The sequence below is a fragment of the Rhineura floridana genome, chromosome 7 (assembly GCF_030035675.1).
Source record: "Rhineura floridana isolate rRhiFlo1 chromosome 7, rRhiFlo1.hap2, whole genome shotgun sequence".
NCBI classification, from domain to species: Eukaryota; Metazoa; Chordata; class Lepidosauria; order Squamata; family Rhineuridae; genus Rhineura; species Rhineura floridana.
In genome coordinates, this window is record NC_084486.1 from 7,379,382 (window position 1) to 7,406,911 (window position 27,530).

A 27,530-nucleotide genomic window follows, 5' to 3' on the forward strand; every position below is an offset into this window, starting at 1 on the left:
CAATTAAGTAATAAATTTCATTACAAGATCTGGCAATGGCTACTAACCTAAGACTATTTTTAAGAAGAGTCCAGACAAACTCACAAGAGTTAAGTCTAATTTTAAGCATGCACACAAAACCCAACCATTATGAATGCTAGGTAGCCTTACCACATGCCCATATATCCACTGGTTTTCCATAAGGATCTTTCCTTAAAACCTCAGGGGACAGGTAGCCTGGAGTACCAGCAAACCCTGCCAGAACACAATAGTATGAAATAGACTCAGCAGCTTGAAATTGCCATTCTCACACAAGAAGCCTGGCACAAAATGCAGGTGTCCATTTCTCTTCAGCAGTTTAAAGAAACAAGGATATTCAGACAGAGTAGAGAAAGTATTAGGGACCTTAGGCTATCAATAACAAAGTAAATGAAATAACATCCTATTAGTTCCTAGACCAGAAAACCTTGTGCCATATCATATTCTATTATGTTCAATATACCCAAACAGAACTTGCAGCTGTCAACACCGGACTCATACACAGGGACCATCTGGAACAGAGGCTGCCACTAAGTCCCATTCAGGTAGTAGGAAGGGAGGGAAGCAAATATGTATCAACATGCTCCGTTCCCTACTACCACAAGTGGAAGTGAATGATGTGGAGTGGGTAGAACTCTGAAGGCAGCTTCACATATTTTAGGATTACTAGACTTAAGGGTGGACAGGAGGAGATGAAGAACATGAAGGACTGATAGATGAAGTCAGAAATTGTAGGGGAGGATACAGTTTAGGCAGCAAAGTACTTGGATGGCCATTGTACTTTGCCACTGCTTTTGGTGGCAGTCACACTACTCTTAGTGTGGTGTATTACTGCAAACATTTGGCATTTCTAGCTAACAGCTATTTATTACAAGTGTGAGCACATGGAAGTTTGCCAAGTCACCCAGCAGACAGTCTGTCACCCAGCCCAGATAAAGCTCATTAAGATCGACAGAACTATTGTGAGTAAATTTGCATGGCTGCATTTTTATGGGAAAAGATTGACCATAAGCTATTCAAACATATCTCCACAAAAAGTTTTTGCTGCACAGACTAGACAGATCCATTACTGGTGACATTATTTCCACAGGCATAATGTATACCATTGTCAATATCCCTTTAAATCAGAGCACAGCCTTTTGGACAATCTTACATTCCTCTTATTTGGAGAAGCACCGAGGAACATGAGGAAAATATATTCTGAAACACTTACCAAACCATGCCTGTTGCTCCCCCTGAACTTCAATTGCAAGTCCGAAGTCAGCCAGTTTGACAGCAGCACCCTTGCACTTACTTGCAAGTAGCAAGTTCTCAGGCTAAAGTGGTGAAGAAGAAAAGGTAAACCTCTAATAAATACATTCCCTCTGCAATATTTTGGTCCCTCTCCAAATTTCCTCTTCAGCTTCAAAACTGCCATTTAAATCCAGGTTTAATCTTGCACCTATATTGTGCACACACACCCAGAAAGATGATGTAGTTAGTTCAGATAGAATTCTCCTTGGCAACCCTTTGCAATCCAAGGCAAGTTATTTAATATACTGTATATTGACAGTAGGTGGCACTGACTGTGCACTTTCTTTGGATTTGCTTATGGTACATCCTTGTGGAGACATCACAATGCAGCAGACATAGCCAACTGCTCTGATACAACTCCCAATGAACATCACATGAGGTCCCCAAGGCACTGGACAAGTAAACAAGAGGATAATATGCAAGACCATGTATACAGTGATTTATCTGCATAGAGCTCTACAACAAGGGATCTGAAGTTATGCAACTAAAAAACCAAGAACGCCCAAGTTATGCAAATTAGAACCCTTTTTCATAATTTATTCTGCTTTTGCTAGACATGTGGGAGGTAATGAATGAATGATGGGCAGGAAGCTATGCAAGCCCAATCTCTGCCATGGGAAACCCTGCTCAGCTCTCACAAGACACAGCTCAAACTCTTTCAAGCCTATGTCGGGCAGCTTTAAAGGGACAGAAACGTGCTCTTTTTCTGATCAATATAAAGTCCATCATGGAATAATACACACCACCCTGCTAAGGACTGCTGAAAGGAGAAATGCAGACGAGAAGTAAGTCATTGCAGCGCTCCGCCTGCTGATTTAACACAAGCTCTGTTGGAAATTTTCATCTGCAAGGATTTATTACTGTAAGATCTCTGTTGCCATGTCACTATATTCTTCCCTCTTTGCTTAGGACAGGAGACTGTTCCCTTTTCTCCTCCTGGCATACAAAACTAAAACAACTCTGGTGCGAATAATCAGAGAAGATAAAAGCAAAGGGCTCAGAAATCTACTGAAGTAAGCACTGCCCTGGGCTGGCATCATTTCACTTCTGAAGTAGCAGGGAAACCCTGCCTAAGCAGATGATGAAATTTAATTGGAAACAGGGTTCCGGATCCCACCTGGTCTGAGTTTTTCACCTTATTAAAAATCACTCAATTTAACCTTTTTGGCTGGTGAGGGTGTTCCACAGTGTTAGGAAGCAGGATCATTATCTGGGCTAAGCACTGAACAACCAGCGACACCATTTATTTTCCGTGGCTTCTGACATTCATGGTAACTGCAGCTTTTGTTCTAGGCTGATTCAGAGTGGATAAGCGTCCAGAAATTAGGCCAAATGGATGCCTAGGAATCCAGTCAGTCAGTTTTATTGCCTAGCCGTAGGCCATTGCAACATACAGAATCGCTGATCATTATATAAAACTACAGTTAAAACATTCTTTGGTAAATTTCAAGAGGTGTACAGGGCAAAACTTATCCCCTATGAATTACTCGACAATTGAGCCAGCTGTGCCGCACGGATCTTATGTGCAGCACAGGCAAAGAGAGCGACCCTGTGTGTAACCGCAGAATCTTTGTCTGCTACAAGGAAGATGATGATATCCTGCACAGACCTCCCCCGTATTAGAAATTCACCCAGAATTCTGGACCTCGGATGTGCATAAAGGGGGCATTCTAATAAGTAATGCGGGAGGTCCTCAACTGCCTTGGTCCCACAAATGCAAAATCGCTGGCTCCATGGGGTCTGGTTATAACGGCCCTCCAGTACAGCGTTCGGCATTGACTGGAACCGGAGTGCCGTGAAAGCTTGTCTAAGCGTTGGTGACATGGAATGGGCCAGATAGTTTGCCCTTCGGTGGTCCTTTTTTATAGCCCCAAACCATCTGAAGGGTTTGGAGTTATTGATTGCTAGCCTATCTAACCAGTGACAGTGGGGGAAAATTGCCTCTTTCAGCCTTGTTCTATCATGGATACCGGAGGCCGGAGGTGAAATGTGGTACAAATGGTATATACCAAGGATTTTTCCACCCCAGAATTTGTCTCTGGAGGCCCGCTCGACGCATAATTTCAAACTGAGCTTAGACTGAGAGTTTTGGATTGACTCCCAAAAACTGAGCAATGCGCAATGGATATGAGCACTGACAGGAGAAATACCCGTCTCAGCTCGCAACAATGCCGCCGGCGTGCCTATGGGCAAACGCAAAAGTTTTTTTAAAAAGCTGTTCTGGACCACCTCAAGATTGCATAGAAGGGGACCCTCCAGGCCCCAAACCGGGGCGCTGTACAAGATCTGCGGTAAAACTTTGCTGTTATAAATTTTCAGTGCTGGGGGGATGAGATTACCACCTGTGGACCTGTAAAAGCTCAGGATGGCACTGCATGTTCTAAGAGCAGTAACTTTGGTGTGGTCAATATGTTTTTTCCATGCAAGATTATCCTGGAAAATTATACGTAGGTATTTAAAGGAGCGGCATTGCTCGATTCGTTGGCCATCCATAGACCAAGGAAAATTTCTGTGCCTTTTACCGAAAACCATGACTTTAGTTTTGGCATGGTTTATCTGTAATTTTTCCTTTAAGCACTGCATTTTGAAAGTAGTCTCTTTAACCCCATGCGTGTAATAGAAAGCAGGATCATGTCGTCTGCGTACAGGAGGACTGAAACCTTCCTGTTCCCAACTGCTGGGGGGAGAAATTCTGGCCCCGTCAGCTCAGTGACTATATCATTAAGATAAAAAGTAATAAGTAAAGGGGCTAACAAGCATCCCTGTTTTACTCCCCTATTTGAGGCGATGGGATCTGAAAGCGAACCCAAGTAACCCACCCTCACTCTTGCTTTATTATCTGTGTACAATTCCCTAATAAGGAATAGAAGTTGTTTGTCGATGGTTGTGCTAGCTTAGACCACAGCATTGATCTGTCGATGGAATCAAATGCCACTGCCAAATCTATAAATGCAGCATAGAGGTGTTTCGTGGGGCCTAGCACACATTGCCTTGCAATAGTGTAAAGAGTTAGGCAATGGTCAATCGTGCTTTGTCCTTTGCGGAAACCCGCTTGTTCAGGAAAGATGATATTATTGGCTGTCTCCCACTCTTCCAATTTCACTAGGAGAAATTTAGCATTATAGTTTGGCGGCAATGTCAAGGAGACTGATAGGGCGCTAGTTATTCAGGTCCTGCCTGTTCCCTTTCTTGTATATAGGGACAACGACACTCTGTTTCCAGCCCTCTGGGAAAATGCCACTGTTGTTCAATTGTGTGAACAGCCGGGCTAGAATGGGGGCCCACCAAGCAGGGAAGTTTTTAAAAAGCTCGGGAGGCAGCATGTCTTCCCCAGGTGCCTTGCTGTCCCCCAGAGTGGATATAAGTATTTTAACCTGCTCTACAGTTACTGGAGACCAGGCAGGTAAAAAGGACTCCAAAGAGCAGCAGGGAATTATAGTGGCTTCATTTGGGGGTGCATAAAGTTTGGTAAAATGGGCATGCCAAAGATCAGCCGAGATCAAATTAGGACTGAGGGGTCTTGACGTTCGCATGCCCCCTGGCCACTATTTCCCAGAACAAGCGCTCGTTTTTCCCTATGACCGCCTGTGCTAGTTGCTGCCATTGAGATCTAGCATACTGTGCTTTTTTCTTTTTTAGCAAAAGCTTATAAGAAGTGCGCAGTGCCAGTAGATGAGCTCGTGCGAAGTTATCAGGGTCTCTAATCGCGCATCGTGCGTAATTTGCAAGCTGTTTCCTGAAGCTTTTGCATTCGAGATCAAACCAAGCGGGCCTCGAACGCCACAGAGCCACAGCTTGTCTACTCTGGGTCAGCATGGGTCTGAAAAAGGATGCGATAGACTGGTACAGCTCCAGTGCATCTAGTGCTGGGTCTGCCAAAGCACTATTAATGGAGAGAGGGAGATTAGAAGTCAAAAGGCTAGAGATGGAGGACTGCACAGAAGTGGACCAACGGACTCTCCGTTCTGATACTAGCGTTCCCTCTAAACTCGTGTGAGCAACAGAGGGAACGGGGTGCTGCAGCTTTAAAAGCATTAAAAGGGGGAAATGATCACTGTCAGCCCTGTTTATCAAATCAAAAATTGAGACTTGCGGGTAAAGCGCCTTGTCTATAAAGATATAATCTATAACACTAGCGCCCCCACTGGTTAAGTGTGTATACGCCCCTTTGGATGCATCTACGGGGGAGCCGTGCAAACATTCAAGATTGTACAAGAGTGAAAGGTCTAATAGCCTGTAGCCTTGCTTATTGGTTATTAGATCAAGGGAGACTCTGTCACTCCATGCCAGGTGGGGACTGGGGCCATGATTTGTAGAGGCCCCGGGCCCCGACCTGGCGTTCCCCAGTCTGGCGTTAAAGTCGCCACACAGGATCAGGTTGGCATGGGGGAATTGTTGTTCTAACTGTGATAAAGCGTCGGCAAGAAGGTTGCAAACATTACCGGGGCTCCTAGACTTAGCTAGACTCGGTGGGAGATAGACGTTAACAATAATAAGTGACCCAGTATAGGGCCCCTCTAGTCTCACTGCCATGAGGTATTGGGTGCCTGTTAGCTCAATTGGGTAAATCTCGACCGGAAAGTCAACAGAGACAGAAATACTGAGGCCCCCGCTGCCGCGGCCTTTGGTGTTAGTCCTGGTAGCTGGGGAGGAGAAGGTTCTAAAACCGTGGATACACAAAGGATTGCCTTGGGTCAGCCATGTCTCTTGTAAACATACTATCATGAAGTCGTGAAGAAAATAATCCAGGTCTGCATCCGGGGGTTTGTTGTTCCAGCCCATAATGTTCCAAGACAGGAACGAAAGTTGTCAGTCGGCGCTAATGGCATCCAGTTCTTCTGAGAAGCAGATGCATCCGTTTGCCGGATACGTAGAAATTTGGGGGCCTAGGAAACAATTCTGTTATGTTCCACAGTGAGGGTAGACCAGGTACACCTGAAGAACTCGATGTGGTAGGCAAGGATTAAAGTGCTTGAAAGTTCAAATCCACCATCCTGTTTTGAGATTTGTGTTGTGACCAAGTGTCTAGAAACATGTGCTATGATCTTGAAGGTGTGTGTTTAAGTCTGAGTTTAGTGTGGCCCTAGGGATTAAATAAATAAATAAAATAAAGAAATATCACAGCTGAATCTGGATTATGATTATAGGTTGATTGTGAGAGCTTCAGCCTTACATAAGAATAGGGAATGCACCTCTTTTAAAATTAAAGTCTTAGTGGACCCAAATGCAACATAATGGAATAATGAAGTAGTTCACCAGCAATTCATTAGGAAGACTGGACATCCATAAGCAATTATGTAAGAACTTTAATGTCCAGATATTATATACTTATTTCTAATACCTCCTTGGTGGGAGGCTGGTCTGATAGCCAGTTCAGGTTTAAACATCTTAATCCCAAAGATTACATTGACATCATCACATTAGTGGTGTGTGACCCATCCACCGCCAACTTGCAAACCCACTTGCATTTTACAAGCATTCCTGGTGAATACTCAAAAAATGTCAAGATAATTTTCATGTCTCCCCTGAAAGCCTTCCTCATAAACAAAACACAAAAGCTCTTAAATTTGTGAATGAGGAGGGAATAACCATCAGTGCAGAAGGCTCATCTAACAGGCCTAACTGCCTGATTCCTGAACCAAAAATAATGTCTTTTCCTACAATTATCATGGGATATATATTTGTCTCTAGGCAGAGCAAAATACAAGCCACATGTTCCTGTAAAAAAAAAATGCTTGGGCAGCATGTTCAGAAACATCACTTCAAGTTCCTGAGTTTAGAACCTGCATCCATAAATAATAGCTCAGTTTAGCTCTGGTAGTTATCCCAACAAGTTGTTTGCCTTGAAGCTGCCTGCTGTCCCCAGACCATGTCTCTTTACTCCTTGCCTGGGAGGGACCCCCTGTCATTTGGGCTACTCCTCTCTCTGATGGTGGCTGAAGAAAGCAGCACAGGATCAAGCTAAGATTTCTGTTATACAAGTCGCATTGCAAGATTTTAAAGTAAAAAACGTGGTGTAATATTCTAAAAACCAACAAACCGTCATGCATTGAACAGGAAGGTCTGAAAGGGGCTTCTAAGTGCATTCAACAATGCACTAAGAAGCTTTCCCATGATACAGAACCCTGTATTATCTAGACTCCTGATCATGGGGAAGCTTCTAAGCATGTTTAGCCAAACACACTTAGAAGCCCCCTTCTGATCTTCCCACACTGAGTGGATGGAGCAGGTGGGGCCAGCACACACAGGGACACTGGGAGGTAGCATGCACACTCCCATGCCCCTCCATGTGCCAACATTGTGCCACTAAAATGTCCAATGTCTAGTTTGCAATAAGAAGTTAGCATAATTAACATACTGATTGGACTACATGTCCACTATGGAGACAAATACATTATACAGCCACAAGAGTGGCTGTATACTATAGTAGCATGGATTTTTCGCATTCCGCAATGTTGAACTGAAAACAAGAACAATGTCATTCTGCTGCTTCCCATAAGCTCATTTCAAAACAAAACCTTACAAAACCTATAGTCCTGAACTCAGAACCGCTAGTTTTCATGGTAATACACAAAACAGTCAGAGAGAATCGAGAGTTCAAAGTGTAACATAAAAGGGGGGAAATCCAGACCCCTGTTAGACTTTTTTCTGTCTGTGGTCTCATAATTTGTTGAAATTAATTAAAATTCAGCCATGCTCACAGAGTACCTGTAGTCCTATTACTGACCTTGCCCCATAGTCTGACCTTCATCTTCTGCAGTTTCAAAGTTAAAAAAATGCCTGGCTGATTTTTAATTAATTTAAGAAATTTAACAAGTTGGGCATGCTCAGTAAGAACCTTCAATGTTCTAAAAGCTAGACACAGCTGTTTGGATTGGCTAATCAGGTGGCCACACCCAAGCCAGATCTTTATTTCATTTTAGACAGTCGTGGCTTCCCCCAAAGAATCCTGGGAAGTGTAGTTTGTGACAGGTGCTGGGAGTTGTTAGGAGACTCCTATTTCCCTCACAGAGCTCCAGTGGCCAGAGTGGTCTAACAGTCAGTACCTCTTTGGGAGATTGTAGCTCTACAATGCTCAGAGGCACATGTTACCAAATTCTTCCAAGCTACACAGGAAGCGGACTGGATTGTGAAAGACCAACTCAAATTGTGTTTGCATTTTTACAAATGTGTAGGGCAGTACAATCTCAGAGAGGAGGTCTGGTCTCCTGTTCCCCTGATGCATTCACTATAGATGCCCAATTTCCCTGCTTTTTAAGGTTTCATAGAAATATCTGTTGGCTATAGGAATGTTTTAATCCGCAAGGGTTTTTTGGTCTATTAGTGAATGAACATATAGCTCAACAGCAATCATGGGTAACATAGTTCCTGAATTCTAACATCAATGCCATTCCACCCTTAAGATAAATATTTTACTTGCTGCAAACAGAGTGGTGATATTATGCTAAAACAAAGTACAGTAGGGCCCTGCTTTTCAGCATTCCGCTAATACGGTAGCGCCAGCAGGGCAATCAGCTGGAGCGTGGGGAGCTCCAGTTGCCGCACTCTAGCACAGCAGCTAGAGCTCCCCGTGCTCCACCTGATCACTGTCAGCTGGAGCACAGTGGCTGTAGCTCCCCACGCTACAGCTGATCAGCTGGAACGCGCAATCAGCTGTAGCACGGGAGCTTGCACGCTACAGCTGATCGCTATCAGCTGGAGCACAGTGGCTGGAACCTACAGCTGTAGAGCAGTGGCTGGAATACAGTAGGGCCCCGCTTTTTGGTGGGGGCCTAGAACGTAACCTGCAGTATGAGTAGGGCCCTACTGTATTTTTGTTCCATGCTGTTCCAGCCTCCATACAAGCCTCTCACCTTTCCCATAATCACAGCAGAAAATAATATATTTTGTTAATTTAGCCACACACACAAAAACCTCATTGCAGCTCTTGGTTTCATTTAGGTAAGAAACAGAATACTGTCCCTCATAGTGATGTTCATTTCCATTTCAATCCATTTACAGCATTGGCTGATGCAGGCCTTGCCCCTGCTTTGAATGCACTTACACATTATCCTATAGTAAGCTACTCCTAAAAGCACTTCTTGCAGTAGTTTATTGCACTGCACAAGTAGTTTACCATAGGACTCATGTAAACAGCTTTCCTGCAGCTAACATCACAGCATCTTTCCTGCAATTTTTGAGATGCTTCACTGATACAACACTATCAAGGATTTGACTAGACAGTTGCCTCCCTCCAAACTTGCATGGGTGGGGGGAGTTAATGTGGGGGAATTTCAGGCATTTCCTAATTAGCATTTAATTTGACAGGCGAGTGACTAATCATGAAGATTAAGCAATCTTAAACATGGAATAAGTATGTCCATGTTTTGGCAGTGTAACTGCACAGCTGACTGGTGGCAGACTTGAATTGCTCTACATTCAACTGAATTCCAAACCCAAAAGGCAGGGGAACACTTACATTCAAAAAAAGCATTTAAGCTTAGCATCCAAAGTGGAGTATGGGTGAGAGGAGCAGAACCCTGTCTCCACCTTACCTCCCCTTGGCCCATCACCCCAAGCACTCTTCTCCCACCCCAACTCACTTCTTGTTCAGCCGGAGAAAGGAGATTAGGTGACAGACAGCAGGAAGATAAGGGAAAGGAGGATTCCATTCTCTTAACCTGCATGACCCTGTATAAAGTGGGACTTGAGAAGGGGGCATGATGTTAACATATACATTTAACATCATACTACCCACCCATATACATGGTCAACACAGGCACGTGAACAACAACATGGCTGCCCCATCACATTTAATTTGGTCTTGCCAGTCAGCAGTATTTAAACAAGTGCCAGATGTAAGCAGTATGTATTTTCTTGCTACATATTCATGAATTTTATGCATTTTAAAGTTGTTCTTCAAATCTTCAAATCCAATCTTGTTCTTCACATCGAATCTTGCAATTTAACCCCCTTGTAAATGGCCTGTGAAAATGCTAAGCCTGTTTTCCTGTTTGATTCCTTGTATAGTTACTTACAAAGTTACTCTGTTGATGGCAGTCTTCCCCTAAACAGCTAATAAAGTTCCCACCTCAAAAGTTCATTATTTTATGTTTGCTCTAATATCCCCTTACCCAATAGATATTGATAAGGTGAATCAAAGATCACCCCAGTCTTGAGCAAACTCAGATCTCCTGTGGTCAATTTTCTAGCACAAGTATAGGAAGGCAGATGGGAATTTAACACTCTCTCAGGAACATACAAATGGCCAAGGAAAAGGGGAAATCTTATTACCACTTCAAAGGGTTTCCCAGATATTGCCCTGAACTCTCCATGGCGAAAGGCAGCGGTACAAAGAGATACTTGATGAGGCAGGCCACAGCAACTGCCAGAAGTCTTTTTAGGAAAAAGGGAGCAGAACCTTTTTCTCTTGATTGAAACCAACATTTTTCTGGTTTTGTAACTGACTGTAAAATGTTTGCTGGCTCACAGTATCTTAAAGCTTCATGAAAACATAAAAAGGCTCTGTTAATGTGTAAATAAATGATGAATGATGCCAATGAACACATACAGCAGACAAGAAATTGAAGTGCTTTATAAAACAGCTGCTGAGGAAGAGTCAAAACATATTTTGGCAGCTTTTATTGGATCATGGTATGGCAAGCCAGCGGTTTTCAAAGTTCTTACCTGCAGGGAACCCTGTCCACATTGATTTTTCTGCCAATGAACCTTTAATCACCTATTGTGGAACTCTGACACACTGCAGAGGATATGGAGGTTATATTTAAGGGCATACTCACTATTCATATGGGATGCCAGTCATGTCTGTTGGTCCAAGCTGTTACCCCATGTGAACTCAGACTCCACACGCACTCACAACACTCCTTTGTTGCAGTGCTAAGCAGACAGTAGGAATAAATTGACAGTGCAGGGATGTTAAGACATGGGGTCTCCCAAAGATCGGTATTGGAACTGGTACTTTTTCACTTAACGATAAATGCCCTAGTATTGGGGGTGAGCAGTGAGATGGCCAGGTTTGCTGATGACCCCAAATTATTCAGGTTGGTAAAAACAAAATTGTGAAAAGCTCCAAAAGGATCTCTCCAAACTGGGTGAACAAGCAATAAAAGGGCAAATGTGATTCAATGTATGTTAGCATATACACAGAGGCAAAAAATCCAAACCTACTGATGGGGGCTGAGCTGGAGGTTACTTAACAGAAAGATCTTGGGGTTGTGGTAGATAGCTCAATTAAAATGAGATTGTGGCTGATAGCTCAATGAAGATGTTGACCTAATAAGCGACAGCTATGAAAAAGCTATGAAGTGACAGCTATGAAAAATTATGCTAGGGATCATTAGGAAAGGAACTGATAATATACTTTTATACAAATCTATAGTGTACTACATTGGAATATAGTGGTCAGTTCTGGCTGCTGCTTCACAAAAAAAAACAATTGGAAAGGTGCAGGAAGGGCAACCAAAATGATCAGAGGGCTGGAATTTCTCCCTTAAGAGAAATAGTTTGTGTGTTTTTGTGTTGTTGCTTTTTTACTTTAGAAAAAGGCAAATAAGGGGGAACATGATATTAGTGTATAAGATTATGCATGGTGTGGAGAAGGTGGAGAGGATGCAGTTTTTCTCCCTTCTCATATCATCAGAATTCAGGGCCATCCAGCGAAGTTAAATGGTAGCAGATTCCTGAGACAAATGGAAGAACGTCTTCACACAATGTACAGTTAAAATATGGAATTTGCTCCCACGAGATGTAGTGATAGCCACCAACTTAAAATGTCTTTTAAAAGGGGATTAAACAAATTCATGAAGTAAGGATATCAATGGCTACTAGTAGTGACTGGATTTAGAGGAAGCTTCTCTTTGAATACAAGTTTCTGGGAAACAATAGTGAGACATGGCTATTGCACTCATATCCTGTTTGACAACTCTCTTGTGCCTATATTTTAAAAGTAAATGTTTTAACTTACAATGTTTTCTGCCATGAGACCCAAGGGGGATTGTGCTTGCATCTCTTTATTTTGAGGCTGCCTCACCTGTTCTGCTTTATGCTATTGGAGCTTCAAGCTTACAGCTGAACTGTCAAAGGCTTCTAGGGTGGAACGGACATTGGGTTATCTATCTACTACCCACTGCCCCATTTACCAAGACTCCATAGTTGCCTGGCTGCAATGAAAAAACTGACAACGGCAGCTTAATTCTATTCTCTGGCTGAGGGCTAATAGTCGTTTCAGGTGTTACAAGGAAGAGCTTTCAGGGGATGATCCTGATTTCCTTTTTTTTTTTAAGGTGGTGATATATATGATAGAAGTTTATAAAATGATGCATGGCATGGAGACATTAGATAGCTATGGCACTCACTCCCAGAGGAGGCAGTGATGGCCACCAACCTGGAAGGCTTTAAAAGAGGATTAGACAAATTCAGGAAGATAACAGTATCAAAGGCTACTAGCCATGATGGCTATGCCCTGCCTCCACAGTCGGAGGCAGCATGCTTCAGAATACAGTTGCTGGAAACTGCAGGGGGGGACAGTACCCCTGTGCTCAAGTCCAGCTTACAGGCTTCCCACAATCTTCTGGTTGGCCACTGTGAGAATGGGAGTCTGGACTAGATAGACCACTGGCCTGATCTAGCAAGCTCTTCTTATGTTATGTTCTCCCCACTTCTAGCATATCCAAGATAGTAAACAATAAAGAATCCCTTGCAATAAGATGGGTGAGCTGGCTCACGCACTTTTCCACAGGGAAAAAGTTCAAGTAGTCACTTTGGTTGTTAGGCCTGAAGTGGGGGAAAAGGTTCACAAGTCAACTGTACAGCGCGTGCCTGCTCTTCCCTGTAACCTCCAAAGTGGTTTAAGTTATTTGTGAACGTCACAGGTGTGGTGCTTGTAATAATGTACACCTGCTTGATTTGCATCTCCACCAAGAGGTTGCAGCCTAAACCAAGGAGAACACCTACACTCAAGTTCGTCTACAACAAATCAATGCAATGGAAATGGGAAGGACTAAGGGATCTGCCTCTGAGCAGGCCTTAATCCTCTGAAGTAGACTGACACCAATTGTTATTTTTCTTTTTTTTAAATCCATAGGCTGAAAACTGACCTGCAAACTACATGGGGTGATATGAACTCAGTGCCATTCAAGTGCACATATTCTCCTTTTACGAAAAATAAAGAAAAGATTAATGCACTTGCTAAACTATACCATAATGTGGACATGGGTCATCATAAGCAAGTTCAAAATACAGGCTTAGAGCAGCCTTGTATTTAAGCAATAGTCTGGCTACCATAGGTGACAAGGATTTTACATGTAGGTGAGTACATGGAATTTCTTGCAAACAAGTGAGTAGACTGGCTCACTCTCTGTCCCTCCTATGCTAGCCCCTAGCAAGCTAGTAATTTTATTTATTTATTTATTTATTACATTTCTACCCCGCCTTTCTTTTTCATGATTGAAACCCAAGACGGCTTACATATGGTTCCCAGGCGGTCTCCCATCCAGGCACTGACCAGACCCGACCCTGCTTAGCTTCAGCAGGGAGCTGGCCACATGTGCCTTCAGACCATATTTTTTGGTAGATTAATAATTTCTATGGCATTATTTACAAGACTGGCTTAGAGTTAAGGTACGAATACTTATATAACTAAGGGCATATTAAGAGTATCTTACACAGTGCATTATATTATTTTGAGTATTTTCAGATTCTATAAAACGTAGAACTGGGTGGAGCACTGAGATTTACAGGAGCAAAGACACAAGTAGGTGATAGGCAGTAGGATGTACAGAAGAAGTATGAGTATAGATAGCCAGAGCAGTCAGAGGTTTCACCTCCAACCACTGGAGCATTTTGCAAACATGAAGTGTCCACAAATTATATCACAAAACAGAACACTCTACATTGCCAGTGCATCCCTTAACAAAAAAAAGATAACAGCCAACTGGAAATGAGGGGAATAGGCAAGAGAAAGCACCATTCCAATTCAGTTATCTGTATGCACACAAGTTATGCCCTGGAACAAGCACAAAGATCACAATTTAACTCCTGCAGGAAAACTGTGCAGCATTTGCAGAAGAGCGGGGTACCAAATGAAAGACTGAGGCACAAAGGCACTGGTGCAAATAAGCCCCAGAAGTAGACCGATTTATGCTAGATAGAAAGATGGCCCATGTTGTGCAGCTGTCTTGATTCAATCTCCATTTTTACCAATCATAGCTTCAAAGCAACTCTTTATTTTCATTGAAAGAAAGGATTACCTTTAAGTCCCTGTGTACAATATCATGTTGATGGATATGATTGACGCTCTCCAAAATCTGGTGAATGCAGTGGCTGCAGAACAGAAAAAGCAAGAGTGTTTTTCATTAATATATCTATTTCTTGATGCTGTAAACTGACTTCTCTATCAAGATTCCCAAGGCAGGAGTGTTATGATAACATCATCATGTACACTTCTGACCAAGGCAACAGGACTGTGATGTGATAATACTTAAAACACAACTAGCAAATATGGGGCAGTTCTGATGCAGGACTATGCAGCTACTGTTATGTGTTCATGCTCTACTGTGATGATGTAGATCACACCAATTTGTCATTCAACTTACTGCGCTATAGAGAGCTTGGAAGCCTGTATCTGAGTCCCACAATGCCTCCGCTTCAATCACTTCCTCATCTGCCCACAGGTACTCAAAAGAAAGCCCAATGCACCCCACAAAAATCTGAGTGACAAGCCCTGCGTCAGCTTACAGACTGCACTGGCCTGCATTTGGCAAGGCTCCTTGAAGCTTTAATCAAACAGCAGCCTCCCCCATCACACTCAAAGACTGGGGAACCTGCCAGCATGGAAAGCTTTTAGTAGCAATAAATGCAACCACATTACAAATATGATGTGTCTGCAGACAGTTTGGACACCTTTTATGTATAGGGCCCACTTAGCTTGCATTTTCAGTTCCCTTGTTTGCCTCTTCAAGTACCACACATCAAGATTCCTGTAAGCTCAAGGAAGATCTGCTGCCTTTGTTTCTCCCTCTTTTTGCAGTGATACTGCAGACAGGGGAGCAACATGTCGTTTCCACCCATCATGTCAGGACAACACTACACCCACATTGCTTGTGCATGAGGCAACACACACAGATTCTGGGAATGCTCAACCTGACAGAGGTTTCCAAGCATTTGGAATGAAGCAGACACAGCAGCTAGTATGTAAGCGACGCACTGCAAGTAACAAAGTCTTTTTGATATATGAAGGAGTATGTATTTTAACGATACCACAGGAATCTGTTCATAGAAGTTTACAGGCTTCAAACCATCCCTTAACAATTTTACTATGAAGGAGGCAGAAAAGCCAGCTCCAACTTAGTACAAATCCCTTTGAAGAGCTAGCGATAGCAGTACCTGAGGCAGGGGCAGGTTGGGAGAGAAGATGTGTGTGTGTGTTTTCAGAATTTGCTTTAAGCTTGGAGGACAGAAGCTTACTCTGGGAAACAAGCCTATGCAAAGCACGTCATTCCCCCACCACTCAGTTAAAGCTGACAATGTAAACCATTCTGGCAGGCCCTGTGATTATCTCTTCAGTCCCAGAACAGGGGAAAAAATCTGTACAACTAGAACAGAGCCAAATCCACAGCAAGAGACTTTCTGGCCAAAAATGGCAAAAGCGCAATGAGTCCCAGGGAAGGTCAGATTGGCACAAACTCCACTTTCACTTGCTAGCTCTCTCCAGTCTGCTCTGGAATGCAGCTCTACGCAGCAAGGGACAAGCTAGCTGTGACTCAAAGCAGGGCAACGTTAGACCTGTTCGAGCTGGAGGGGGAATCCAGTGTAGTAAGAGATAAATTGGGAACATGACCATTCCGAGACATAAACTGGGAACATGACCATCCAGAGACATTTACATAGATCAGATCCCCAAAGTCTAACATATGTGGCATTGTTCTTCCACAGCCAAAAATCTGTGTGATATCAGTGTCCCCTTGAATCACTTCTAAGGTAACATTTGAAGTTGAGATAGATTGCATTCCTATGACTAGAACAATAAAAAAAATCCTTGCCTTGCTCTGTTGTCAGTTTCTTTCAGCTATGACAGGCTTCCAACCAATAAGATGCACCTAGATCTCCTCTCACTTGCACATAGTTAGCGGAAATTACCCAGAGCCTTCCTTACCACCATAAAGATTAGAAACTGCTTTTTATTATTGTAATGACATACCAGAATCCTCGAAGTCTCCATTGCACACGGTTCAGCTTACTTGATCAAAGTTGAACAGGACCAAGTTACGTGGAGCTAACTGCTCAGCTGACACTACTTATGCAGTACACCTGCTTTTCAATTGTAGCCTATTATGATCATGATTGCACACACTGTTCTGTTGGGGGAGTTGGTACAGACTATCCTGCCTTGCAACAGGGAGTCAGATAGATGGCCTTTTGATTCCTTTTAACTGGGATTTAGCAAGGATTCAACTGCATGTGCGACCCTTAGGCCACATTCATCATCCTGCTGCACCTTTCCAGATAATTTTCTAACCATACATATCAGTAAGTCCCAGGGTCCAGGTGAAGAGACATGCATGCACAAAGATGATGTGGAAAGACTATGTGAAGGAAAGTTGAGCTCAACTACAAAGCTTAGATCCCTTCCCTTGTACAACCTAGCAAAACATCTTCTTGCTATTTAGGTGCATTGAAAGATCTGTTTTATGTAGGCAACTGAGAATCCTGCCGATGTTGCACCTAAACTGTAGGTACAAAAAATGAAATGCAACAGCTACAGTAAAACTCCCCCTCCCTCCTCAAATGCTGCAGCACAGCTGGATGGTTTATAAGACAGTAGCTGAAGTCCAAACCTTAATATATCAATATGTGTTTCCTCTCTCTCTGTGACACAGAGGCCAAACAGAGAAATTTGAGTAACAGGGTGAGGAATGGGAGAAAATGTTTTACTGTACATAGTCCTACACAAGCAGTGCTATTTAACACAGTATGCCCAACCCAAACCAGGGGCAACCTTAAGTGGCAAGCTCTTACCTGGCATCAGCTTCACTGTAGTATTCTCTAGCAACAATATCTTCAAAGAGCTCTCCTCCTGTGACCCTGGAATCAGATATATTTCATGAGGATAAAAGTACTCACTTTCCATTAGGAGGCTGTCAGAATCCACACTCTCAGCTCAAAACAGCTAGAACACCTTCATCAGACTTTCCTAAATACTTTTGAGAAGAATTCAAAACAATCCAGACAACCACATTACAACAAAACTTGCTTCTTGGTGGATATACGTACAGATTAAAGACAAGTTACTATTCAGCTTAGTTTAAATGGCCTCTTACGCCTTCTGATTGTAGGCAAGACCAAAAAAAATGTGTTGCCTGAGAAGTATCAACAACAGGTTCAGTACAAGGTCTGGAAAGCCACCTGAAACCACAGACTTTGCTGATTGGGGCAGCAAAAAAAAGAATGCTTCTAGAAATATTGATTTCCGCTTAGCGCAGCTACAGTTGGGAAGAGGTAAATGAAATGTAGATTATTTTCAATGTACAAAAGCAGCTGAAGGAATTTTTGGTTTTTAGAGCTGCTTTCCAGGATAGGTCCCTTTGGGCAGAAATGGAAAATAAGTAACATTTCTGGAGCCACTTCTGCAACGCACTATTTTCACACCATAGTGTGCTACACTTTTCTCTGCACCTGCTGCTCTGGAAAAGCCTCCAGCATTTTGGAATTGGAAAGTGAAAGGAAAGAACTGTAGGCCATGAAACTAAGAGTCACAGCCATACTTACAGACTCAGATCATTGCCCTTCTCCACAAAGTACAACGTAAGTTAGGGGTAGTCTACATGGCACTCTCCAGATGTTGTTGAATTAAAACTTAAATCATCTCTGGCCACTGACCATGCTGACTGGGGCTGATGGGAGTTGGAGTCTAACATCACCCCTGGCATAGGCACTGCAAAGATAGGTCACCTATCCAGATACGCCTATCCCCAAATGGTGGATTTAACAGAACTTGGAAAGGTTACTTTTTTGAACTACAACTTCCATCAGCCCCAGCCAGCATGGCCACTGGATTGGGCTGATGGAAGTTGTAGTTCAAAAAAGTAACTTTTCCAAGCTCTGGGATTTAATAAACTTCTTCATCACATCTATGAGCAGCCCTTGTTTGGGGTTTAGACTGTCAACTCCTCACCAAAAGGTGATTCCAGTACAAGGAGGCCCTGGGTCAGGTTTATACTGTCACTTGCAAAAACAAATCTGGTGTGCCTGCATTTGGCAAGAGCCCATTGTTCTGGTCATTTTCACTTTTATGATCTAAACACATTCAGCTTGAAGGTCTGAAAGGATGTGTCAAAGAGTTATTTTGTTAACAGTATAGAAGAGAAGGTCCTTTGTCATGAAGAGCTGTTATCTCTGGAGTGGAACACGGATGCCTGTGTACATAGCGATTCTGAGCAGGTTCTAGTAAAATACACAATGTGGTACTGCATGCAGAATTACACAATTCACACATTTTAACACACACACACCTGAACCTATCAACTGATACAGCTATGCTGAGAGAAACTGAGAGAGAGGAGAAAATAGAACTGAAAATATATTTTATTTAGCAACTCCTTACAGCCCACATATTTTTGTCAGTGGTGATGGATCAAAGCTAAACAGAAAACACTTACAGATCAAAGACGAGGTAGTGGAAACCTTCTTCTGAAATACTCTCATGGAGTCGCACTGCAAACAACAAAAACAGATAGAATAAACTCAGCAGGGAACTGAGGAAAAGAACAAGCGAGGCAAAAAGTAATCCCTCCAAGCTTAGGCCAACCCTATGGAGAACCAGAACCAAACGCTTAGCCTCACCCACCGTATTGTTCCCCTCATAAAACTGAATGGTTGGGTTGTGGATGTGTTTGTTAGCTTGTTTACATTCCCATCCTTCCAACATGTGGTATAGTCATAGCATACTGCTATTCCCCAATAACTAAGTAGCAACGAACATTTATATAGTGCTTTAGAATATTCAGAAGTGCTGCACAAGTGAACATACACCCTCAATAAACCGTAAGACAGTATAGTACAAAAGTTCAGCTTTATCGCCATATTGCAATGGGGAGCTGAGGCTGCCTCCTTTTCTTTAAAGTTAAAGGTTAAAAGCCAAAGAAAGGGGAAACCAATCTGGGCTGCAGCAGCGGGGGAAAGAGATTTCCCCAGTTTAAACTGCCATACCACAAAGCTAATATGATACTTGTATGTTTTGCCCCATGGCACAAATAGCAGCTCCCACACACAATTTAGATCAGGAAAACAGGGGTAGGGTAAAATCACTTTCCCCAGTGCCACTGTCCTGATCTGACGTACACACACAGAGAGAGAGAGCTTTTAAGAGTGTGTGTTTGTTTTTAAGAAAGAAAAAACTAGGAGATCCCGGTCATGGATCTCTTGCATCTCATCTAAATGACCTAAGTCAAGTCACTATTCTCTCAGCTTTACACATTCTGCCCTCTGAGTCTGTAATACGGGGATAAAACTGGCCTCTCTTACAGGGGTACGACTGCTAAAGACCATATATGTGCAGACCCTGTTCTCAATGAGGTGGGATGCCTATTTCTAGGCTATACCACTTCAGATTATGGGTGAAGGCTCAACATGATGGAAGGCCTTTCCATACAAAGAAATCCCTGTGCACAGAAAACTAGTACATCAGGGAGAAGTATTCTAGCCTAACTTTTTCCTTTTCACTACACTACATCAGCTCTTCAGCTCCAAAGTTTTAATAGAATCTTATGTTTAAATCTGGCCTATGTTTTTTATAACAGACAACGGTTTGAAACCAAACTCTCCAAGGCACCTTCTGTACCATTTTACTTTTTTTTTTATCATTAATTTTTATTCAAAGTTTCAAAAAACAAAACAAAACAAAAAAACAAATTAATAACTAATACAATAAAATAAAATGTTGACTTCCGATTTGTCGCAGATCAGTTATAGGTCTATAGTATATAACAAACCTGTCTCTTAATATATTACAAAATCACTTTCCTCCAGTAGTTATCTTAATTAATCATCAAATCTCATTAACGTCACTTTATTCTTTCCGCAAAAAGTCAAAGAGAGGTTTCCACTCCTTGAGAAATATATCCATCGATTTTTCTCCAAATAAACATGTTGATTAATCCATCTCATCAAGTCTGCTAGGTCCAGTAGTTTCAATAGCCATTCTTCCATTATCAGTGTTAATTCCATCTTCCATCTTCCATCCTTGCATCCATAATGATCTTGCTGTCATAGTCACAGTCATATAATAAGAGTCTGATGGGAATTTCCTTCATCACAAATATTTCCTTGCCATCAATTCTGAATGTGTTACTGAAATGTTGTTGTAAAGTCATATCACTGTTCCTCTTTTTTACGAAATGCACTAGCACATCTCTTGAGAGTTTTTCCATTGTCACATATCTGTAATTAATTCTATAGATTTTCTCTATTTCAAGCTCCATCACATCATTCCAGTCCAGAAATTTTTTTGAAACATTGATAGCTTTATCTCTGATATCTTCATCAATTTCTTCAGGGACAACGCTGAATTCCAAACAGTAATCTTTATCTCTAAGGTCCATAAACTCCAAATCTTTTTCCAGTTCCACATTTGATATATCTGTTCCAATCTCCAGGACTTGCATCTTCCCTTTAATTTTTCTTTCTTCTTCTATTGCTTGTCTAATTATATCTTTGATCTCATCAACCTCCTCTCTCATAAAATCCCCTATTTCTTTCAGCTCCTGCTTCATTTTGCCAAATTCAATTTTCATCTCTTGTTTGCCATGTCTCAGTTTTTGTTTCGTTATCTCAATCTCATCCATTATTTTCTGAAACATATTTACTTCCAGGGTCTCAGCCACTTTCTTAATTGTCATTTTTAAAACCAAGAAGAAAAAAAACCCTTCAATTTCCAATATAGCACTATTCCCAAGCAAAGTGCAATTTATTTCTTTTTCCAGCAACAAAGGAGTTAATATTCCAAACCTGATGACATCATAATGTAGACAGCACAAACTGCCTTATCTCTTATGTGTCCAAGAATGCAAAACAAATTTAGTTCACAGCATCCAAATAGTTAATGGCATAAAGAACAAGCAGATTCGTCAAAATGAAGTAGACCAGAAAAAATAGTCCCAGACATATAATACTCAAAAGTTCATATAAATCAAAAATTTTCTCCTCAGATTAGATATCTCTCATCCGTTTGTATCTTTATAATGCTCAATTCCAGGCCAGCTTTTTGCAATAAAAACAAAGATAAGCTATTTCGATTTCCTTCCGCCTTAATTCCGTGTATAAAAGAGAAAAGTTATAACTCACCCAGGGATTCTTTACTGCTGATTCTTTTAACAAATCTCTTTTACTGCAGCAATTTAAGCCAAATGATAAGGATAGACATAAGAATGCTTGCCTGTTAGAATCTGTTTTTCTTTGAAGAAAAGAAAAACGTCTCGCTTAATCAGTTTGAGCTTGCTTGAAATTCCCTGGCTCCGACGTTGCTGGCTGGTCCTTCGTTCATAGGCGATCCTAATGAATTCAAGTCCCCCAACAAACACAACGAAGCTTGTGGATGATCTCTTCGTTTCTCCCTTGCCTGGGAGAAAGTATTTACCAGTAAAAAAAAAACCTTTTGATTGGTTTTAAAACTGAAAAAGCTTCCTCTGAGACGAGAGCTCGTCTCAGAGGCAGGCACAAGCGAAGCAATCCTTCCCGGAAGTCTCTGTGCCATTTTACTAAGCATCAATAGCCTAGTCCGCACATAATGCTAAACCATGGTTTATTTAGCCAACGTGAGTTCCATTTGAATGTCAGAACCCAGCCTGGTGGACTAACCATGGTTTGTTTTCTGGCAAGAAATCACAATGTGAAGCCATGCCAGAGAGATTGTTGATAATCATAATGGAAACCTAGTACAAACTGGCCAAGGAGACCTTGCTGCAGTGACAACATGAGGAAGCAGCAACCAATAGGGGGGAACTCCATATGCTGGATTCCTCAAAGGCCTCACACAAGACAAAGCCAAGGTGAATGTAGGCACAGATGCAAAGAGCAGGAATGTCATAGTACAGATGAAGAGGAGACACAATACCACACTCAGCAATTTTTCAAGCACAGGAGGAGAAGGAGGAGGATGAAGAAAAGAAAAACTGAAATTGAAAAGTAAGGGCAAGGATTAGCCTTTCTACCAGGGCTGTGGAGTCGGAGTCGTGGAGTCGGAGTCAGGAGCAATTTTGGGTGGAGTCAGAGTCAGGAGCAATTTTGGGAGGAGTCGGAGTCAGGAGCAATGTACCGACTCCGACTTCCAAATAAATTTTGATTGACAAGAAGCAATTTTGGGTGGAGTCGGAGTCGGACAGCAGAAAAATAGAGAAGTCGGAGCTGAAGGTTTGGTGTACCGACTCCACAGCCCTGCTTTCTACTGTTGGAGCAAACTGCTGAAGGAATCACCAGTCTGATGTTCTAAACCAATGTGAGATGAGGATGCTAGGAAGTCAAAAGGTCAAAACAGACATAGGACTTAGAAGGGGAAGAGAATGGGAGACAAACAAAAGTGCACAGCAGAGAGAGGCAGGATAAAGAGCAGAATGGTGGCTTTGTGGGTGCCACTAGAATGGAATATTCAACAAATAGGTCATCTGGACAATGTACAGTGGAAGAGCAACTTAATTCAAAAACAAAAGCACCATCTTCTCTCTGTGAAATTGCACTCTTTTCATTTAATAGCCTACTTGAGCTCCAACTCTTCTTGAACTGGAACAGCCCCAGTATTGATTTGCTACAGCAAACCAAACAAAAACAGAGAAAATAACAGAAAGTAGCAAAACCAGTGTTACAAAGATGAAAACAAATGTTCTTATTGTGAATTTCTGTTTTAAGATGTTCTTTACCTTGGGATGGCTAGGATAGACATCCTTTCCCTCTCTCTGACTAGGATAGACAGGGCCCACACGTCTTCTGCTGCCACCTTTCCAGAGGGAGAGGTCACCCTACCCTCCCAGACTGAACAGGAAGAGCAAGGATAACCTTGCAAGCCCACTGGCTATTCTTGCTGATCCAGTCTCTGCTCCCACAGAGAAATAAAATCAGCACAACTAGGATAGAACCACCATTCACAAATAGAGCAGGAACTGAAAAGGTGAATAAGAAGTGACATGACACTAGTGTATAAAATTATGTATGGTGTGGAGAAAGTGAATAGAGAAAAAAAATTCTCCCTCTCTCATAACACTAGAACTTGTGGACATCTGATGAAGCTGAATGCTGGACAATTCAGGGTAGATAAAAGAAAGTACTTCTGCACACAGCTCACAGTTAAACTATGAAATTTGGTCTCACAAGAGGCAATGGTGGCCACCAACTTGGATAGCTTTTAAAGAGGATTAGACAAATCATGGAGGATAAAGCTATCAATGGCTCCTAGCCCTGATGTCTATGTTCTACCTCTACTAATAGAGGCGGTATGCTTCTGAAGCCCCAGTTCAAATCTCACTTCATCTATGAATTCTCTACATGCCTCTCAGAGTAAGTCTTCCATCCGTACATTGTGGATAACACCACTGACCTTGCAGGGCTGTCACAAGGTTGGCTGATAGCATGTGCAAAGTTCTTTGAATGCTGCTTCAGTGCAGAGCTTGGAAAAAGTTACTTTTTTAAACTACAACTCCCATCAGCCCAATCCAGTGGCCATGCTGGGTAGGGCTGATCGGAGTTGTAGTTTAAAAAAGTAACTTTTCCAAGCTCTCCTTCAGTGTTATCTATATGACTGTTTATTGTTTTTCCTTCTTTGGCATGCTGGAGGGAATGAAGCATTATTCTGAGTGCATTTCTGTGCTTTGGACTTACTGGAGATTAAGTTACTTATTCTCTTTGTGTATTTTACTGTAGACCTTCCTGCAACCTCTCTCTGCAGTAAGATATTAGATTAAAGCCCAAGGGACTGTTTAGACCAGTATCAGAAGGGCTACTGCTAATGGACATTTACCTAGAAGCAATCAGCTCATTGTTATTTAATTAACATACTGCATCCCTGCTGCAGTTAACAGTTAAGTTGTACTTATTTTACAGTGCTCTTTATCATAAAAAGGTTCAGTCACATATTCTGAAAAACACACCATCATTTACAGATAAAAATGCAATGTTCTATGTGTCTTTTCACTGGTGTCCTTGCTTCCGATACCTTATATTTTTGCTGTTATTTTAAAATTTCCTTGCTGAAATTCTCCATAAAAGAATTGCCTAGCCCCTTCTGTTTAGACAGGAAGCTCCATCACATAACTGCTTCTCATCGTATCTGAGTGAAGCACTGCTGGTTGCATTTAGATATAGCAATCTATGGAAGACAGGCAATCACAAGAGAGACTGTTTCCCACTATCAACAATCACAAATTAACAATAGTGACATTTTTAAAACTCTTTAACAACCAGTGCTTCCTCAATAAATAAAATTTTATTGCTACATTAACAGGTGTTTGGATATAATGCTAAATATAAACCATAGTTAAAGAAATTAGCTGGTCATGAAGTTCAAGCAGTTCTTCTCTATCTACACAGGGAAAACTAGCCATGAAGTGGCTGGCTTAGCATTATGTGGAAACCAGCCCTTGTCGTTTGTTTCTCTCTAAACAAAACCATGAATGAAAGCCAAAGTCTGTTTTGAGGTCCCCACTCATGGTTGGTTTGGAGAGAAACAAACCATAAGTGTTGGTTCACACATAACGCTAAGCCAGCTGCTCCATGGTTTGTTTCCCTGCTCTAGAAAGGGAAGAGCAAAATATACCAGCATGCAGCTTATGCACCAGTTAATTTTCCTAACCACAGTTTATGACCGATATTAAATGCAAACAATGCCATTGTGAATAACTTCAAAAGGACACCTCCCAAAGAATGGGCAACAACACAGCACATGTAAATTCAATGTATGTATGTGTAAAGTGATGCATGTTCATGTATATGCAGAGATTTGAACTGGCTGCACCTATCCAGGAAAGAGATCTTGGGGTTGTGGTCGCTAGGTCAGTGAAAAACATCCGCTTAATATACAGCAGCTTTGAAAAAGGCACATTCCATGCTAGGGATTAGAAGGAAGGGTCTGAAAATAAAACTGTCAATATCATAATGCCTTTATATAATCTATAGCGCAGCCACATTTGGAATATTGTGAATAGTGCTTTTCACCCACAGTTAAGAATGCATATCAGAGAGTTGGAAAACGTACAGCAAAGAGCAACCAAAAATAATAAAAGAGGATGAAGCACCTTCCCTACCTGGAAATGCTAAAATATTTTAGGAGTTTTCGATTTGAAAAAAAAGACAGCTGGGGTGGGGGTATGGTTTGGTGACAGAATTATGCATTGTGTGGAGAAATATTTTGCTCCCCCATTTCATAGTACTAGTACTCAGGGTCACCCAATGAAATGGATTGGCAGAAGATACAGAACAGACAGAAGTCAGTCCTCCTTCAAAAGCTGTGTATTTTATTAGTTGTTATAGCACTTTATTGTTTTTGCACTGTGGTTTGTTGTTTTGGGTATTTGTGAGCAGAAAACACCAGCAATACTAAAGAATAATTAGTAAAATTAATTCATGCTCAGTTATCTTACCTGCCACCCCAAATCTCTCAATTTGAATTATGCTTGCTGGCTTCCTTTCTTCTTAAAACAAAACAAACAAAACTGTGCCATCGCCTCCTCAGTTTCAGTCAGATCCCATGCTCTCTTCCACCCCCACAAACCAACACCTTGAGGTTTACAAAGCCTCTACACCCTCACCCCAAAACACACATACACACACAGAAGCGGGCAGATTTCAGTACTGTTGGAGCCTCTCTACAACATTTAGGCTGCTTAGGTGAAGCAACAGTCAAGGCACTATTGAAATGGAGATCTCAATTCTTTGTGCAGAACCCCCAACATTCTTTTCTGCTCTGTTTCTTTTCTATTTTTTTAAAAAGGAGGCTTGTGTGGTGCAGACTCCAAATTGCTCTGGGGATACTTTTGCAAGGAAACAAGCTGTACAAATGCCAGGTACTCAAAGTCAGCACTAACTTCATCCCTTAGTACATGCTAGGCGGCCATTACGAAGCATCTGCATCTCTCAGAGTATCGGTAATGGTTTGCTCACTACCACCACCACATTAGCGATAGGGGTGGGGAAAAGAGGAAGTTACCCTGCTGAACTTGGCAGCAAATTGAGCAGAGATAGGAGAAGAACAGCCAGAATGAATTACTCCAACCTGCTTCCCTCCACCCTCCTCAAAATACTACACTCAGCATTAAATTACAAATGCTGAAACTACAAATATAGAATACACATGGCCCGACAGACGGCAAAGCAAGTGCTATCAGCAGCAGCAAAGCAACTGATACACAAACTGGCACAGATGGCCACCACCCACTTGCCATTTTCTCCATCTTCTCCACTTGCCATTTTCTAAAGATGGAAAAGGCTGGAAACTGCCCCACCACATTAACAACAGCCTGAGCAGCAACTCGCCACCAGCACGACTCCCCGCACACCAAGATGCAGGCCCCCAGTAGGAGTTCACCATCAAACTATGACTGTCAAGAGCAGCTCAGCCTCCCACCCCCAGCTTTTCCCTAATTATATTAAAATGGGAAGAATTTTGCTGCAGCTCCTAAGACTGCTTCCAGAAGGACTTTACTTCTAATTAAATGTTTGCTATTAAAAAGCATTAGTATGTGCAATACAAATAATCCTTTGCAAATCATCTGTTCCAAGAGCTAACAACAAGCTTCATTAGAGAGGCAACTAGTGACATAAGGATGGTTAGCTAACAGGATGTTGTGTTCCATTATTAACTGATTCCTTGGGATTAACCTTCTCCCCCCTCCACACACACACATGCACCCTACACCCCAACCAAGCCACACTGGGGTGAAAGGGAGTTAATCGTTTCATGTTTTCCAAGCCAAAAACATTCACTGTCTGCCTTTTGAAGCTTAGGAGAGTCGTTCCCTTTTTCAAATACAGAAGGAATCCCTCCACATAAGAAGAAATTGGTGCAGATGCAATCCTTAGCACCAGAAAGATCCAAGGCACAATTAAAGGGGCCTCTACCAAAGGGAAAAGAAAGCTGGAGAATTTGGGACACCATTAAGGGAGAGTTAAGTCAGAACCACTGTTGTGGGTAGTCCCCAACCTCTTCTACACAACCTTTATTTCTGTCTATTTGCTATTATGCC

At 42.0% G+C, this 27,530-nt stretch overlaps 1 protein-coding gene across 22 annotated transcripts in view; it reads right to left on the bottom strand.

Annotated features, from left to right (window-relative positions):
* Positions 1 to 27,530, bottom strand: part of CAMK2G (calcium/calmodulin dependent protein kinase II gamma) — a 267,247-nt gene that overhangs the window by 109,060 nt on the left and 130,657 nt on the right. For all 22 annotated transcript variants that reach the window (XM_061634805.1, XM_061634808.1, XM_061634804.1 and 19 more), the window contains exons 4-8: positions 18,966 to 19,020; positions 17,326 to 17,391; positions 14,559 to 14,631; positions 1,232 to 1,334; positions 151 to 234 (exon numbers count right to left, since the gene is read on the bottom strand). In XM_061634805.1, coding sequence (XP_061490789.1) covers positions 151 to 234; positions 1,232 to 1,334; positions 14,559 to 14,631; positions 17,326 to 17,391; positions 18,966 to 19,020 — 381 coding nt within the window. The remainder of the gene's footprint in view (positions 1 to 150; positions 235 to 1,231; positions 1,335 to 14,558; positions 14,632 to 17,325; positions 17,392 to 18,965; positions 19,021 to 27,530) is intronic.